Genomic DNA, 18,406 nt, shown 5'->3' on the forward strand with positions numbered 1-18,406 from the left:
CTCAACATTATTTTATAGGTCAAAACTGAACTTGAAGCTACACACCATGCCATCTCAAGTTCAGGTCTGTGGGTACACGAGTGCGCACGTGCACACACCCTATCAGTTAACAGCCATGCATGCAAATAAAAATAATCAAATAGGTCATTTGACATTGGAGATATGCCAAGCCCTAGTTGTTTAATTGGATATACCCTTTGATTAAATGAATTCCAGTCAAAATAATGGTTATTGGCATGTTGGTACTATGCTAGTAAAGCCTCATTATCAAGGAAAGGCCGAAGGGTGCTGTTTGGGCTTGGGGTTAATGGCAAAACCCTCCCTCCTGCTCAGCCTATTTGCCCATGGTCTGCTCTGGGGGCTCTGTGGCTGTAAAAAGCAGGCCTCTATGAGAAAGGGGCATGGAAGGGCTTGAAAGCCTAACAGAACCCTGACTTTGTCTGCCTGGCATTCCTTCCAGGAGAGGAAAATGATGTCCAGCTTTGACTCTCCCAAGGTACCAACCTGCTCTTCCCCAGAGGGCGGAGTTTCCAGGCCGCACAGACAAAGCTGCTGCAGGCTTCCCTCGTGTCGGAAACTGTGGCCCCACAGCCTGGACTAGGCTGGCCGTTCCTCTCTGTTTCACATCCATCCAGCAACTCTGCCTCATCACTTTCCCTTTCCTGATTTCTAAAGGGTTTCCTCAGCACTTGGCGGGGCCACTCCTTATTATTCCTCAGGCAAATCTGACCTAAAATGCTATGCATGCAGGTTCCCAACGGGCTTTTCAGCTTGGGGCAGCTTCCTTCTTTCCCAGTCACACAGCCCCTTGTTTTGAAGCAAGATTTCATCAAACCATGATGGCAGTGGCTGTGCCCACTCTCAGGGCAAGATGACAAGATCAGATGCCAACTGAGCCATCCCTGAGCCGAGGTACAAGGCTCAAAAATCCCAACGAGCCTTAGCAATGGCCTGTGGTGTTATTATCCGGATAGATCTAGCTGGGAGGCTGCTGCCAGGTCCTCTTCGGGTGAGAGAGTCTGCAGTGTGGGGATAAGGTAGAATTTCCCGTAGTCCTGCCCAGGCACTAGATGGCTAGAGAGTTATATTGCCCGATTTCCTTTCTGTGGCGGGATAAGCCTCTTGATTTGAAAGTGTGCATTTGCCTCTCATAAACAAAGCACTCTACCTTGAAGGTGTTATGCCAAGTGAATTAGACAAATACTGCATGATCTCACTTATATATCAGATCTGGAAAAAACCCAAATGAAAAAACCCAAACACACCAAACTCATAGAAAAAGAGATCAGATTTGTGGTTAACCAGAGGTGGGGGTGGGTGGAGGAATGGGACAGAAATGGTCTAGAAGAAACTTCCAGTGATAAGATAAATCAGTACTGGGGATGGAATGGCATGACAGTAGTTAACACCGCTAAATGACAGATATGAAAGTTGCTAAGTTCCAGCCTCCAGACTGGAACATTTGTTGTTTAAGTCACCCAGTCTGTGGTAAAACAAAAAAACAAAAAAACAAAAAAAAAAAAAAGAAAAAAGAAAAGAAAAGAAAAAGAAAGTTGCTAAGAAAGCAAATTCTAAAAGTCCTCAAGGAAAAAAATATTTTTCTTCTTTTTTTGGGTAACTACGTGAGATGATGGATGTTCACTAAACTTACTGTAGTCATCATTTTGCAGTATAAGTCAAGTCATTATGCCGTATGCCTTAAACTTACATAGTGTTGTATGTCAATTGTATCTCAATAAAACTGAAGGGAAAAAACCAAAAAAACAAAGCACTCTAACAACCCCAACTCTGCTAGTCACAGTCAAAGCAATCGCATCCGGTGGTATCTGCAGTGCAGTGCCTCTCCCGTGCTCAGTCATTTACATGGCCCTTGGTCAAAACCTACAGGCCCACCTCTCTTCTAGGGGGTCATTTCCAAAGGGAAAGCAACAGGCAGACCCCACAACTTTGGAAAGATTGCTCCAAAGTGGAAAAGAAATAATGGAAGCCTTTGATTTCCTCTGGCTTGCTTGAGGTTTGTTCCCCCCACCCCCATCACAGGGGACTGCATGTTTCCAGACTGAATGTCAAAGAAACAAGTTTAATCAAAATCTCTTATGCTGTGTGTTTCCCTTTGGTGTCTGCATCCTTTGGTGCAGAGAGCACAAGCCAATATGCTGCAACTGATCCCCTCAGGCCACAACAGGGTAGCAACTTCCTCATCCCCAGCCCTGCTCCCCTCCCCTCTCTCCACCCCAGTGGGGAGTAGCACTCGCTTAGCCAGGCCTGCAAATTCTGGTTGGTGAATTGTGTGATTAGGCACTGAGTGTTGCCTTCATGGTCATCAGCAGTGAGTTTGGTAAGAGGAGATTTGCCATCACCTTGTCCCTTCCTGTCCTGATTTTACAGAGTTCCACTGTGTGTGTGTGTGGACACACATGTCCCCACGGAGCAAAGGAAACATTTGTAAAGGAAATTCAGAATTCATTCTTGTCCTTGAGGGACATATAGTTTAGTTGGGGAGATGATATTTACACATTATTAAAAATATATTTGGTGTGATATTTTCTCGTAAGGGATAGCCTGCCCTTTCCCTTAGGGCAATTTAAGCCAGAGCTAAACCATGCAGAGTGAAAACAAAAAGCTCCACCATCTTTGCTTTTAAGAATATTGAAGATTATAGAAGGAAAATTCATTACTTATTTTTTTAAAAGGAAATAGACCCTCTTTACCCTTTCATGACAGAAACCTGACCAACTACTAAGCATTCTTTAGGAAATACTGGATTCTCTTTCCTCACCAATAGCTTCATTTGGCTTCCTATGATCCAGCTCCAAACCCATGAGGCCCTTCTATCTTCACTTGTCCTTCGTTCAGGATGGGTCTTGTGCTAGGTACTGGGGATACAGTGCCGAATGAAATTTAAAGTCTAGTAGGGTAGATGAGAGATGCCCACAAATCGCTCTGACACCAGAACATTGCCATACACTTCTGTAAATAAGGCACTGAAGCAGCCCAGAGGAGGCAGAAGTCATTTCCAGTTGGGCTGAGCAGGAGACGAGAAGGAAGAGAAGAGGTAGTATTTGAATCCTGGAAGGTAGCTGGAGCTCAATCCCTTGATAGGTAGAGATCAGGGTGGGGAGGGAGGCATTCCGAAGAGAGGCACCCAGGTGGGTGGGATGGCCATCGAGGGAAGCTGGTTGCTGGAGCATAAGTTTCCTCTAGGTGGGGAGTGGGAGGTAAGGCTGGAGAGCCAAGGTGGAGGCAGAGCGTGGGGAAACTGGGGTACCAGGCTCTGGAGGAAAGCATGCACTCACTAGACAAGGGAGAGGTGTAGGAAGCTCTTCAGGGGGAGAATGGTATGATTCAAGCAGCGCTTTGGAGGCAGTGAATCTTGGAAGGGGCGATATGTCAGGAGGCTAAAGCTTCAGTTTGTATAAGAGATGATGGTTACCTCTAGCCTTTATGAAGTGTATTGTGATTGCCTGTCACTGGGACTAGTCTTCCTTGAGACGCAAACTCTCCCATCTTTAGACAGAGGGCACAATGTCTCGTTTACTTCTGTATTCTCAGTGTCTGGCACAGAGCAGATTCTCACCGCATATGCTTGTTGAATGGGTGAAACAGGACCTGCCAGTGGAAGTGGAAAGGGAGGGGTGGATATGAGAGTCAGTGTGGTGAGAGGACAGAGCCATCCTCATGGTGGGGAAGCCAGGCTTAGATGACACGATGGTGTTGTGCAGGGCTACTAATCTTCCCTACCAGGTTGTCAAAGCTTGTTCTGCCAGCAGCCTCTTCCTTCCGTTCACTCCCTGTCTCTATGGTAGTTCCTTCTCCCCAGCAGGACCCACGACAGTTCTATCTGCCCATTCTTGATCCCTATCAAGGGCATAAAATAAAGCACAAGGGGAGGTGACTGAGCAAAGGTGTCGAGTCTGACTCTGGAGACCCGAAGGAACTGTTGGCAATTCCTTGTTCTTCTTGCTTAATTGAAATCCTCCGCCTGCCTGGAGGCAGGGGGCTGGACTGCATGGTGTTTTACTTCGCTCCTACTCTGGAAAGCACTGGAAATATTTTGATGTGTTCAGATTGACTATTCATTGACATAAGCAGTTCTACATGGGACTCGCATCCTCTGCCTAGGCAAATATCTCACCCAGAGACCTGGCTTGTTTACCTTGCCCCCCCACCCCCACCCCCAGCTAATCTTATTAGAGAGGACGAAGAACCTCTCATTAGCCATCTTACATAAGACAGCCTTTATAAAACAGCCTAGAAAGGCACTCAGAGCTATCATGAGGGCTTTTCCAAGTTGTCAGCGAATGGCGTTTTTTGAGGGTGGGGGCAGGGGTGGGGAATGTGCGAACAAAGTCCTGAGGCAGAGAGAATACAGAAAAGCAGGGATCGAGAGATCATGTAAATGCACAGGCCCCTTCCAGCGGAGGGCTTCCACAAAGGTCAAGGGCCTGAGGAACTGTCATCTCAGCCTGCACCGGCAGCAGTGACAACACTGACACTTTGGCCTCAGTCTGGGACCTTTTCAGTTGAGTGTAGGAGAAGCCTTTGCCAGGGAAATGCTTGGGAAACAAGCAAGGGCACCCTGGCTCTTCTTGCAGCCTGCAGGGCAAAGAAGGCTGGCCTGCTGTGTGGGTTGCCGGCCCCTCCCTTGGACCTCCACCAGGGCAGGGTCATGGCAATTAGGAGCCCGGCAGCTCCTCGGGCCAGAACCCCTGCCTCGGTCCGCCAGTATTCCTGCCTTGACAGTCACCTCCTGGTCAGCCATTTCTCCGTGGTCAGCTTTTCCCCTGACACTCAGGACACTTAGGGGCAGTCAAGCATCAAGTATTAATACTTGGGGTGTGCAATTTTGATCGTGGTCCAAGTCAAACGGAATTATGAAAATCAATGAACTATTTAAACAACATCACACTACAGAAGACAAGCCCACATACCACCACTGAACAAGATGCATTTTAAAATCTCATCTGGATTGTGCACACTGTTCAGGGTCACCTGTGTCATTTCTCCTCTCCGTCGCTGGGGATGATCGCAAGTAGAATGGATTACTGGCTTAGCTACCTCTACGCAGCTGCCTCCATTCTGCCAAGTTTGGCTTTTGTTTCTCTTTTTCCATTGCTCATCTCAGAACAGAAATTTGATGTCCACCTTAGCAAATGATTTGTCTTCTCAGGCAACAGAAAGCAGCCTCCCTGTCACCTCAGAGCAATGCTTGAATTCCTCTAGGAGGGCCTGGTAACAGTGGCCCAGCCACCTTCTCCTGAGCCCAGCACGGCTCTCACCCTGCCTGAAAGAAAAGGTCCCAGTCTGTGTTCCCCAGCTTCAGAAGAACAAGGAAAAACTGGGCAGAGTGCTCAGAAGTGGCTAACGTGTCAGAAAATATGAGTGAAAGAAGTCAGAGCTGGTACAGAGAAGACTGTGGCGAGAATGAGTTCTGTTTTGAAGGTGGGGGAACTGCTCATTCCTCTGTGGCCAGGCCAGAAGGGACAGGGGCAGTGTCCCGCTGGGGACAGAATGCATGGATTCAGGAGGAAGAGGAACCTTCTCTTCCCCATACATGCTAATTGGTCAGGAGGGCTTCAGCAGAATCCCGGCGGCAGCTGAGAAGGCGGGAGAGGGAAAAAATGGATTCTCGGCCTCCCTTTCTGTTCCCTGGCTCTACCATACCCTTCCTGTCCTGCACTGCAGGGAAATCTCCCAGCTCCCCGGACTTCCCATGGTCACTGTTACAGCGCCCCCACTCTTGCAATTCCTCTTCCTTTTCCTGGAAGGCAATTGGATAGTAGTGGAAAGAGGGCTAGAAGCTCAAAGACCCAGCCAACTAGCAATGCGAATGGGCAAGTTACTTGCCTACTCTGGGCCTCACTTTCCTCATTTGTAAGATAACCTCTAATGTCTCTTTGTGGACATCAGATTTCATATGAATGCCTATGTTTCCCTTCTCTTGATGCCTCCAGACTGGTTACCCAACAACAGTGGTGTAAGTTGCTACCTTTTCACTTGCTGCCAGCCAAGTCCTGGTAACAGGCCGAGGCTCCACTCACTGTAAGTATCCTGCTAGCCACGTGGTGCCTGCATCACTGTGCGCCGTGGAAGCCGGGCTCACGCTCTATCTGACAACATTCTCTTCTCTATCTGGCATTGTCAGTTTTGTCCTCTGTTTCAGATCATTTTCATCAGCGTACAAAGATACTGTTGTTATTTCTCTCATTTTAAAAACATCCTTCTGTTGACTCTGTTCCCCCTTTGCTCCTCGTTACAGCAAGGCACTTCAGAAGAGTTCTTTACTCCCTGTCTCCAAACTCTCTCCTCCCAGTCACCCTCTTTTTACTACCATTATTACTATTATTATTCAAACATAATTAATCTACGATAAAAGTCACCATTTAAAAGCACACAAGACACAATTCAGTGGCTTTCAGTACATTCAAAATGAGTGCCACTATCAGCACCATTTCCAGAACATTTCCATCACTCCCCAAATAGGCCCCATACTCATCAGCAGTCACTTCCCATTCACTCCTCGCCCTAGTTCTTGGCAACCACTAATCTGCTTCGTCTCTATGGATTTGCCCTTTCTGGACATTTTATATAAATGTATATAACATTTGTCCTTTTGTGTCTGGCTTCTTTCAGTTAGCACAATGTTTCTGAGGTTCACCCAGGCTGTGGCATGTACCAGAACTTCATTCCTTTTTATGGCTGAATAACATTGCAGGGTACGGATATACCGCATTCTGTTTGGCCATTCATGACTTGATGGACACGGTTCTTTACACTTCTTAGCTATTATGAATCGTGCTTCTATGAACACGTGTGTGTCCATTCTCTCTTAAACCTGCTCTGCTAAAGCTCTGTCCCCAAGTGTGCCACAGCACCTGCTCTTGTCAAGGTAAACAGAGCTAGATGGAATGGTCACTTCTCAGTCCTTAGCTGACTTGACTTATCAGGAGTATTTGACACTGCCGATCACGCCTTCCTCCTTGAATCACCTGTTTGACTTTGCTTCCAAGATATCCCACTCTTCTGGTTTTCTTCCTGCTTCACTGGAATTTCTTTCTCAGTTTCTTCTGCAGGCTCATCTCCATATCCTCAACTCTAAACGTTGGAGTGCTCCAGGTTCTGTCATCAGATTGCCTTTCTTCCTTGTCTACATTCACTTTTTCATGAAGATCTCATGGCTTTAAGTTTAATCAAAACACTGGTGGATGCCAACTTTGGATCTCCAAATTTCAAATCTCCAGCCTCTCCCCTTGATTCTAAACTCATATATCCAATTGCCTACTGGATATTTTACCTTGGATGTCCACACTGATCACATCCAACACTGAGCTCCCACCCAGTATAATGTACTCCTTGTGCAGTCTTCCCCAACCTGATAAATGGAAAGCCCAACACCCATTGCTCAGGCCAAAAACTCGGAACTTAGAATTTCTGACTCTTTTTTTTCTCACACCCCACGTCCCATCTGTCAGTTAGTCCTGACAGATCTATTGTCAAAATATGTTTCGGATACGACCACTTCTTACTGCCCTCACTCCCTGGTCCAAGTAGCCATTTTGCCTGGATTATCACAATAGCCTCTCCCCCACATCAGGTTCCTCTGCTTCCACCAGTCTGTTTTCAAGAAGGAGAGATTCTTTTAACGTGTAAGTCAGATTCTGCCACTCCTTTACTCAAAGTTCTCCAGTGCCTCCACTTTTTACTCAGAGTAAAAGTCCTTACAGAGGACTGCAAGGCCCACATGAAGTAGCCCTGGTCACTTGACTGATTGATTTCTTCTCCCCACCACTCTTCCTTGCTCCACTCTAGTCACAGTGGCTGCCTTACTAGTCCTTGAGCACATCAGGTTTGTTCCTGCTGCAGGGCCTTTGCACTTGCTGTTCACGCTGCTTGGAATGTTTTCCCCCTATATCCCCCAGATACCCATATGGTTCACTCCCTCACCTCCTATAGGCATTTACTCAAAAGTCACCTTCTTAGTGAGGCATTTCCTGATTCATCAGCCTGAAATAAAACTCCCTTCTGCTCCACAACCTTCATCCCCTCACCCTGCTTTCTCTTCTCCACAGAACTTATCACCATGGGAAGTTCTCCTCCAGGACAGTAAGTGCTACAAAGGTAGGGATTTATATCTGTCTTGTTCGTGGCTGTATCCCCAGCACCAGAACACTGCCTGGCATACAGTAGGTGCTTAGCAAACATTTGTTAAATAAATAAATCAATTCGTATTTGGTTGAACTGATTACTTTGTTTTTTTTTTTGTTGTTGTTCTGTAGCTTCATTGAGGTATAATTGACAAATAAAATGGCATATATTTGAAGTGTACAATGTGATGATTTGGTAAAGAAATAAATGGTTGAACTGGCTGTTTTGAAATGAGTTCATAATTCAGCCAGTTCTTATTGCTTGACTGAATTCAACCATCAGCTTTCAAAATAGCTGTTTGTCTAATTTCAGCTGCAGTGTGAGCTTGCATGAATTTTTACAAAAAGATATTCTCATGAGAACTTTTATCTTTCCTAAGGGTAGTGTATTTCAAAATGTGGGCTCTTGAGTTAGACTTTTGGAGTTTGAATCTTAGACGTCTGTGTGCATCAGGACAAGTTAACCATTCTGTGCCTCAGTTTCCTCATCCATAAAATAGGCATACTAGAAGCACCAAATCTCATGTTGTTATTTTGGGGAGCAAACAAAACGATTTCTGTAAATCGCCTAGCCCAGTACCTGGGCATAACAAAGCTTCAGTGAACACTAGCTTTTCTTACTCTCATTAAGATGTAAGCGAAATTTTTCAAAACATAGAGGAAAACCAGCAACAGAAACAACTGAATACATTTTTCTAAGTGAAACGAAAATAGCTGTCCAGCTCTTTTGTATAAGTGGTATTTCTTTGGGAAATGATCCAAAACTTGAAGGCCGATTGCTTTGTCCCTTTCCTCAGGAGGCTTCTGCGGGACTGCACATACCCTCTTCATATTCCCTGCATCCTCACGGAAGAGTTGCACTTGGAACTCCTTGTATTTAATATCTTCGCTTCTCTCGTTTCTTAACTTTAATGCCATCTAGGGCTCTGGGTTCAGTTCCATGGGGTTATCTTCACTCGGTAAACTGGTTAATTCAGGTACATTTTTAACTCAGCAATTCCCTTTGTGGGGAAGATGCCTGCCGAGTGCTCGCCAACTAGCTTTCTAAATGGGTGGACTTGCAAACAACGTTGTCCGGCCTTAAAGGGCAAGTATAGTGGTCAGGACAACTGCCAGTGGCTTGCCATCAGACACACCTTGTGTTAATTCCCAGTTAAACACAGTTCTCACAGATCTGGTCTATGAATGCCAAAATGTGCCGGATTCTTTGCCTTGTGCAGGGACACCGGGGGAGCCCAAGACCGGACTGGAGCTTTTGGCTTCACATTTCCCCAGAGCAGCCAATGGAGAGCAGCCTCTCCTGTTCAGCATTTGCCCCACATCGATTCCCACTTGCTTTCCATGCTCCACTTGTTCTTACGTCTCACAGCAACTACACTGAGTTGGGCCGGGCCGGGCTGGGCCCACGTTTATTCATTCATTAAACCCCATGGAGATCAATAAACGCTAGTTAAACTACACTGCTTCTTTGCTGCTTTTGAACTATTCTTTAGTTTTGTTATTCAAATGAAATTTTACCTTGTTTTCCCAGCCATGCTGTAATTTTCTCAAGTACATGGACTTCTGCCTCACTCCTCTCTCTCACAGCACCACCCTGGATTCTTTGTTCAGCCTATGTTTTTATTATTATGCTCTGCAGAACTGCTCTGGAGAATGGGTCTGAACCCTAGGAGCTGGTTAAAATTTTTCTCCTCAATTTTTAATTTTTGTATTGGGATTGTTAGGAGGAAATAGCATATGACACCCAGCAGTTACTAAGTCATTCTCCCACTGTAATACAATTTCAAATGAAAACCTAACAAAGCCAATAACCTTTAATGAAAAAAATATGAAAACAAATATATGTATGTATATGCATAACTGGGATACTGTGCTGTACACCAGAAATTGACACACTGTAGCTGACAGTATTCAATTAAAAAAAAAGAAACCTAACAAAGCCTATGCTGAGAATTAGAAACTTACTCATAAACGGTTGTCCATCCATTTTCATTACTTTTGGTAGCCAGAAGCCCTGTGTTTCCTGGGTAGGTCATCAGGGCCAGATTGTAGCCTTGGGCTGACACTCTCTTCAGGACCCCATTGCTGCTTATGGTCAGCCAGTACACCTGCCCACCAGGCACCACAAGCCAGAGGGGCATCCCGCCTGCATCACGGCGAATGTGCACAGAATTGCCATTGCTGCTGGTAATTGCACCCAAGTCACCTTCGGCATTATAGGTGAAATTATACACATAGTCCCTTGTTATCAAGTTCAAGGTGTGTAGGTGGGTTCCATTGACGGTGAACTGGTAGAGTTCCTGATCAGCAGGTGAGGCAATCTCATAAAGGTTCATGTCATTCAGGTGGGCTTGGTTCCTGCTAATGGTACGAATTCGAACATTCCCAAGGTCTGCCACGTAGAGGGTGCCATCAGGTGACACTGCTAAGGAGGAAGGGGCTTTCATCTTTGCATCTTTGGCATAGCCACCATCACCTGTGGGAGAAAGACCCTGATTTTAATAGTTGTCACCACAAGCATTTATATAAACATACCATACACGGAAATTGCTGTGCATTAACAATCATTGTACAGGGAACAATTAGTGAACCAACATTCTCCGCATGCCCTAGTTGGAAATTTGAAATCCATTATTCACAGTTCTTGGGTCAGAACTGCTGAAGACGAACCATAAGACACAATTATCTCAGTTAACACCAATTTTGTGAAATCCTCAATCCTGCTGTTCCATATCTATTGTATTGCAAGATATAAAACCAGCAAATAACGACAGCCACACAAAATCTGGCTGGAAATCCATGAGACTTATGTCTGTCCATGCTTATAGGATCTATCTCAGGGCTTTCCAATCCTACTGTGCCGAGAGGACCTCTCTTCTGTTAGTTCCCATTGTCACATTGTCAAAGTACACTAAGTCTATAAGTGTGACAATGATTCAGAATATCAAATTTGATAACTGGAATAAACATTCCAGTTTTGCCTTGAATGAAAGATATCAATTAGCAAAATAGCTATAAAACTAATTGTCCAGGAAAACACTGGAAATATCGACCAAAAGTTGCATTGACCAAGTTGCTCACTCTGGATTCCTCTGTCACAAGGAAAGGCAAAGATTAAGAGAATCATTCAGGGCCGGATGAGCAGTTTAATACAGCTGCATGTAGCATGGAGGGATTTCCACGTCCCAGCAATAAATGTATCTATTGACATTTACGGGACTGTTTACTATCTGGAATATCTACTCCATGTTTTAGAGAAAAGGCTCTCCCCACCCTCCATTTCAATTGGAAGTAAAGGGCAGTCTTGGTTACAGAGAAAGTTTTGGATTTTAAAAAACACAGTGTAAGTAGTAGAATGATGTCCTGAGACCCCTGCACTGTGGGATTTAATTTTGCTCATGTATCCCCCAAACAGTCTGCTTTTAGTCCCTTTGGGTTTCAAATAGCATACACTGTTAATCTGGCAACCAGTCACTTAAGGGAAGCAATTTTTTTCCTTAGTTATATCAGTAAATGTAGGTTTTACTTAGCTTCGCTCTCTCCAAAGAATAAATAATATCATGATGTTACATTTGTATAGTGGTCTTAATTTCTTAGAGTATCAAAAGTTTTATCATACCAGTTTATCCTCAAAACAGTAAGGTGATATAACTGAGACAAGTGATAGCTCTACTTAGCAGATGAAGTGAGTCATGAAGAGGTTTTGTGGCTTTCCCAGGGTCACTCAGTGAGCCTGTTGCAGAGCAAGGACCAGATATTAGACTGTCTGACCCCCAACCCATTGCTTTCTCCACTGCCTCATATCAATGTTCACAAGGAGCACTTTTGTTCTTCTTTTGACTTTTCCCATGCACATTTTTCTTTTGAAAACAGAGAGGGGGAGCTGGTGAATTGCTAAAAAGGTCATACCTGAAAAACAGTCACAGTTGGGATCAATTTTGCAGTCACAGTCAGTGGGGGCACCAGCCATGATGGAGATCTCCCCATTGGTGGTAACTTGCTGAATGCGGTTTACTTTTCTCTCATCTGTTTCAGCTATGAAGAGCAGCCCGCTGTGGGAGACACTGATGGCCCTAGCCGACTCCAGAGTGGAGTGAATTGCCACCTTGCTGACCAAGAAATGATCGATGCCTGGCACCTGGCAGTGAATGGGGCGCCCTGCAATGATCCGCACACGCCTGTTCTCAGAAATTTGCAGCACAATGTTGTTATCTAAGACATACAATGAATTGTCCATGGGATTGACTGCAAGGTCTGTTGGCCACTCTAATCGCACCTGCAAAAAGAACAGAAGACACACCATTAGGTTACAATATCTTTCCAGGGGAAGTTTTACCTTGAAAGAAACATTGGCTTATTTGTTCCCCAGCCGTCTCGTGAATTTCAGCAATGTTGGTGTTGCCTGGCAAAGTTGGGAGGGATAGTTGATTAAATGTTCCGGCAAACAGTTTTACCATTTATGCCATTTCCAACAAAATGTGAATTTTTTCCCCCTATAATTCCAGAAGGCTCCTTTTCAGAGTGTGGTCTCTGGATCAACTACAACAGCATTACCTGGGAACTGCTTAGAAATACACATTCTCAGGCCTTAACCTAGACCTAGTGAATCAGAAATTCTGGGGTAGGAGCCCAGCCATCCGTGTTTTAACAAGCCCTCTATGTGATTCTGAAGCCCCATAAAGTTTGAGGACCACTACTCCAGGGCTTCTGTGTCACGGTGAGATGCAAACCTCTCTTGCTGCCCTGTCGATGCACGTAAGAGCAACGTCACAGATGCGTCTGGACAACAGAGTGCTAGAGAAACCCCATTTTGTTCTATCAGCACCCTTTTGGGACAGGACCTTCTATCAGCACAGACCTAGGCTCCATCTTGTGGAATACTCAGTACAGGTCATCAGCTGGTGATTTGGAATCCTAAGTTGTAATGCACTGTTCATCCGGCTTGACTTGGTTCACTTCACATCCTCCTTTCCTCAGCAAAGAAACAGGTTGGTTTGTTCCTTCATAGAATGTGTGCTAAGTACTGTCTCTGTGCTAAGCTTTGTGGTAGGCTTTGGGGATTCAAAAGATCACCATGACATAGCCTCTGCCCTCAGACAGCTATCGGTCTAGAAGAGCCCATGGACAGCCATTAGGCAATCACTCTCCATGTCATGAGAAGGAGGCAGCAAAGAGGATATGAGAACACTTTACTCAGATGAGGAGGCAGAAGGCTGGATATTTCCAGAGGTGATGCCTATACAGGGTCTGCAGTGACCAGTAGGAGAGGAATGGCGTGGAAATGGCAGGGAGCAGAGTTGAGGACAATCCAGGTAGAGGGAACAGCATGAGTGAAGGTTCAGATACTATAGCCAGCATGGCCAATCGTTACTACAAACAATTCAGTAAGGCTGCTATAGGCTGAGTGATGGGAGAGGCGGTTGGTCAGAATCTGGAGGAAGACAGTGGCTAGATATTACAGACAGAATTCTGTCCCCCTAAATTCACATATTGAAGTCCTAACAGCTAATGTGACTGTATTTGGAGATAGGGCCTTTAAAGAGGGAATAAAAGTTAAATGAGGTCATGGGGATGGGGCTCCCATGTCCTTATAAGGAGACACCAGGAATATGTACACATAGAGAAAAGCTCATGTGAGGACACAGTAAGAAGGTGATCGTCTGCAAGACAAGGAGACAGGTGTTAGGATACACCAAACCTGCTGACGCCTTGATATTGAACTTCATGCCTCCAGAACTATGAGAATATCAGTTTCTCTTGTTAAAGCCACCCAGTCTGTGGTGTTTTGTTAAGGTAGCCCTAGAGGACTCATACACCAGGTAGTGGAGGGATGCACTTGGCCAGCTTTATTGTGATGGCTGGGGGAAGCTGCTGAAGGGCTTTAAGTAGGGATGTGACATAGTCAAACTTGGGTTCTAGAGGCATCACGTTGTCTGCTGTTGAGACCCTGTTGGAGCAAGAGGTGAGATGGGAGGTAGGTCAATGGTTAGGAGGCCCCCGCAGTGATCCAGATGAAGGATGACGATGAGCTGAATTAGGATGGCAACACTGAGGACGGAGAGAAGTAGACGAATTTAAGACACGTTAAGGAGTTAGAAGCAAAAGGACTGGTGTGTGTGTGTGTGTGAGTGTGTCTGTGTGTGTGTGTCTGCTGTACCTGTGCCAAGCGCTGTGCCGGGTGTCTTGGGCACTGGGGACACACAAGCCAAGCAAACATGAACCTACTGTAGCTCCTTTCTCGACACAGGACTTAGCCCAACGCCTACTGTGACATTCCTCGACAGCTACTATTCATCACTGGGCACTTCTCAGAGAACTGTGTTACATGCTCGCTCTACTCCACCACTCGCTTATTCTGAACTTTATTTCTCTTCCCATAGGCTAGACAAAGACAGAAGAATCTGCTCCATTCCTGACCAGGATAGTAACAGTAACACAGCTGCTCTTCCTTTTGCCTGGCCTTTGCCTGAGGAAAACTCTGTTTTTCTCGCTGAATCTGAAAGTTTGAAAATAAGAGATGGATGGTCATCACATTCTGAGGCCCACTATTTCCCTGGTTGGAAGAGGCCTTCCGCTCAGTAATGAAGTGAACAGAGGCCAGTCTGAGATAAGGCCCTCCCTCTGACTGTCTCTTAACTGAGGGCAACTTGTGATGCTGTGAAGAAGATAAAGGTTGTCTTTGACCTCCCCTCTTGCACCATTTGGGGCTCTTTGCCCCGGGTCTCTGAGTGTCTCTCCCAGATACCCGGCAGCCTCCTCCCATCCCTGTCTCTACGTGCCCTCAGCTCCACAAAGTCTGGCCTTCTCGGGTCTGTACCACATGCCTCTGGGCAGCTAGGAATATGAATTCTAATGGAGTATAAAGCTGAGCTTGTGTTATGCATGTTCTACAGAGCCTTTCAGGCTGAGGCCATTGGATAAACATTAAACACCAGCTTTAACAGCTCCCAGAGCAGTTTGCTGTGATGTGCATCTCAGCACGTCTGTCTGAGGCCTTTGCATGTCAGTGCCCTGCCACTGAGATGAAGAGCAGGGAGCTGGAGCGCATGTGCTGTGGCTGCTTCCCCCACCACGAGGCCCCACTCTGGACCTCTCTCCACACTGTCCATCTTGTACGGGAGCTCCCAGGAAGTAAGGGGCCCGGCTGAGGAAGAGGAAACGAATTTATTTCAGTACAACACTCCTATTTTGATGGAGTCTGAAGTCAGTGACCCAGAAAACCAAAGCTGGCAGAAGTGACGTTCTAATTATCCCCACTCTGGGAGCTGAGGCCAGGGACGGCACACACCTGGCAGAAGTCAGAGAAGGACATGTTTTGGACTCTGTTCTCGCCTGTCAAGGCTGCCTCTGAGATAAAGATAAAGGCTACTAGTCGGAAGATGAGCTGTTGAATTCTCCAATTTGCCCAGCCTGATTTAAGTCAATACTATTGGTGTCATGTTTATTAGATTTATTTATTGCCTCAAAAATACACCAACTGTTCTGTCTGTTTGTTTTCTTTTCCATCAAATAAGTCACCCTCTGGCAGTTTCCTGTGACTAAAGTGGCCTTTGTGCTTCAGAGACACTTTCTGTACCAGCCACACAGAATCCCTTTAATTCCCATTTGATTTGGCTGGGCAGCTTGTCTATGGAATCTGCTCGGATGAAAGACGCGGGGTTACTTAGTAGTCTAGGGTCTGTCTTTTCAGAAACTGGACCTTTTCACCTCTCTTAGGTTGTTAGTTCCTTTTATATCCTTCTCATGTTACATACCCTTGTTTCCAGGTAATTTTTCCAGGAACTGGTGTTTTATACCAAGGCATTTCCATAACACACACCCTAACTCACAGAATGGAGTCTTTGCGCTGATTCTGGCAGTCAGAATTAGCATCTATTAGTTGCAGAGAGACCCCAGAATTATCTACTATTGAGACAGGGCTGAGGTTAACCCTTGAGGGCTGCTGGCATTTGTCCAAGTAGCTTGTGAGGAGAAATAAACCTTTCTTTTGGAGGCGGGGGGAGCAGAAAGAAATATAGGAGCAGCAGTGAGACTCTGGAATCTCTGTGTAGTGACCCGGCCTACAGGCAAACCATTTGGCCTAATTTGTGGTCGTTGCCCCACCTTGTAAAAATACATTAATTTGTTTGAAATGTCAAAATGTATTTAAGCTAAACTAGCATTAAAGGTCGCTGGTGTAGCTGCCAGCTGGTGGAATGTGCCCATCTCCCAGCAACCTTCCCTGAGAAATAACCCTGAGCAGAAAGGAGCTCTTGGTCTGGATGTCAAGGCTTGACAGCACCATGTCTTCCTCTGCTAATTGCAAATTTGCCTTGAAGTCACTTGACTCTCAGGTCAGCCAGTCCCACCGTGGGTTTAAAGAGCCAGCTAATTTTGACCTAAGTAGTAGTTTATAAAGCAGCAGAATCCTCTAGGGGAAAAATCCATGTGGAAAAGCAATATATGAGGCCTTGATTAGACTAAACTAGAAAATTTCTCAGTTATGAACTTAATCCCACCCTGCAGACACAGACCATAACTTGTAAACTGAGGCTCTCTCTAACAGTCTGAAGGCTGGTTCCTTCCCATGTAACCCTAGGCAAATGAGGCATCATCTATGAGTCTCTGGTTTCTTCATCGGCATCAAGGGAAAGAGGCTAACAATAGTCTATCCAGCGTTTAGAGATACTGTGTGAATTAATTGAGAAAGTGATATAAGGTACTCAACCCAGTGCCTGGACAAAGTAAGGGATAGTAAATGGTACTAACATTAATAATGGTTTCAAAGTCATAGCTCTTTAGCGCTAGAAGGAATCTAGCTCAGTTACCATCCAATACAGCTCCCTTTCAGCTCTGTTTCCCAGACTTCAGTTGTCCACATAACATCTTCGTGAATTTTGCCTTACTCGTACACCACTTGTACTATTATTGACTTAATAGTTTTTAAAAATTGACCTACTTTTTAAACAGAAATAGGTGCTGCCCCTTCCTTTGAACCGGTCCTAATCAATAATATTCATAAAATTACAGGCCCACTCACCTGAGCCTTTAATAAAAGTAACTACTGTTTATTGAGTGCTTCCTACATGTCAGGCTCTTTATATGGATTATTATTTTGTATGCTCAGAGCAATCACTTGGGAAAGAATATCAATATTCCCATTTTCAGATATCCACTCTTAGCCTCTATGCCATCTGATTTCTCGCCTAGAAGAGTACACACATTTCCTCATGCTCTCCTCTGAAGCCTGGCCTCCCCTTTACCTTGTTTGAATCAACTTAAAGGTTGATTTCAACCTTCTTTCTGGCTGAGAAGGTCAAAGCTCACTAGGAGTTAAGTGATCTGTCTTTCTCTTTGTCATCTGTTATCTTTCAGTTCAATGCTTTGGGGGCGCCTATTCTGTGCCAGACACTATTACGAAGGTAAATAAACTAGGTCCCTCCCCTTGATTAGTTCACAGTTAAGTGAGGGAAGGCAGATACAGAAACAAGTCATTTCAATATAATGTGGTTAAGTGTCACAAGAGAAACAAGCTCAGGGGGGCATGGGAACACAAAGGAGGGATTTCAGGGCAATATTCATAGAAGACAAATGTAAACTTAATCTTGAAGGATGAAGCAAAGGAACTAAGAAAAAGCAAAGTGGGAAGAGTGATCTCGGTCGAGGGAAAAGAATAAACAAAAGCAGAGAAGCATGAAACCATATGGGAGTGGGGGGAGCTCCCCAGTCTGGAGCATACAGCAGGGTCGGCAGTGGTGGTAAATGAAGTTTAAATGGACTAGGGACTAGGTTTAAGTTTCTCCACTGAGGCGCTAGGTCATTTGGGGCCAGATAATTCTTTGTTGTGGGGGCTGTCAGGTGTAGCTCCTCTCCGTGAGTTGTGACAACCAAAAATGTCTCCAGGTATCGCCAAGTGTCCCCTGAGGGGAAAACTATCCCTTGTTGAGAACCACGGCACTAAGTCATGAAGGGCTGTGTTTGCTGAGGACTTTAGATTTGAACTGTGGGTGTTGAGGAGTCAATGAAGCTCTTTAAAGCCAAGGGTTGACATGGTCAGACTAGTGCTTTAGTCAGATCACTCAGGCTGCAGTTTGGGGGGCAGGTTGGAGGGAGACCAGACTGATGCAGGACATCCAATTTGGAGGCCAGCTATTAACCAGCACATTCACGCATTAATACAGCCTTCCATCCGAGCATCTTACAAGTATCCAAGTGCTGATTCAGACAGACATGGTCTCTGCCTTCGCAGTGCTTCGAGTCTGGAACACTTTTTCTCATATGTT

General features: G+C 45.3%; 1 protein-coding gene across 1 annotated transcript in view; it reads right to left on the reverse strand.

Annotated features, from left to right (window-relative positions):
• The window catches only part of TENM1 (teneurin transmembrane protein 1), a 700,775-nt gene that overhangs the window by 29,932 nt on the left and 652,437 nt on the right, over nucleotides 1-18,406 (reverse strand). The window contains exons 26-27 of the mRNA XM_074360055.1: nucleotides 12,054-12,420; nucleotides 10,110-10,620 (exon numbers count right to left, since the gene is read on the reverse strand). Of these exons, the coding sequence (XP_074216156.1) occupies nucleotides 10,110-10,620; nucleotides 12,054-12,420 (878 nt within the window). The remainder of the gene's footprint in view (nucleotides 1-10,109; nucleotides 10,621-12,053; nucleotides 12,421-18,406) is intronic.

This window comes from Camelus bactrianus, chromosome X, assembly GCF_048773025.1.
Source record: "Camelus bactrianus isolate YW-2024 breed Bactrian camel chromosome X, ASM4877302v1, whole genome shotgun sequence".
In the NCBI taxonomy this organism is placed as follows: domain Eukaryota; kingdom Metazoa; phylum Chordata; class Mammalia; order Artiodactyla; family Camelidae; genus Camelus; species Camelus bactrianus.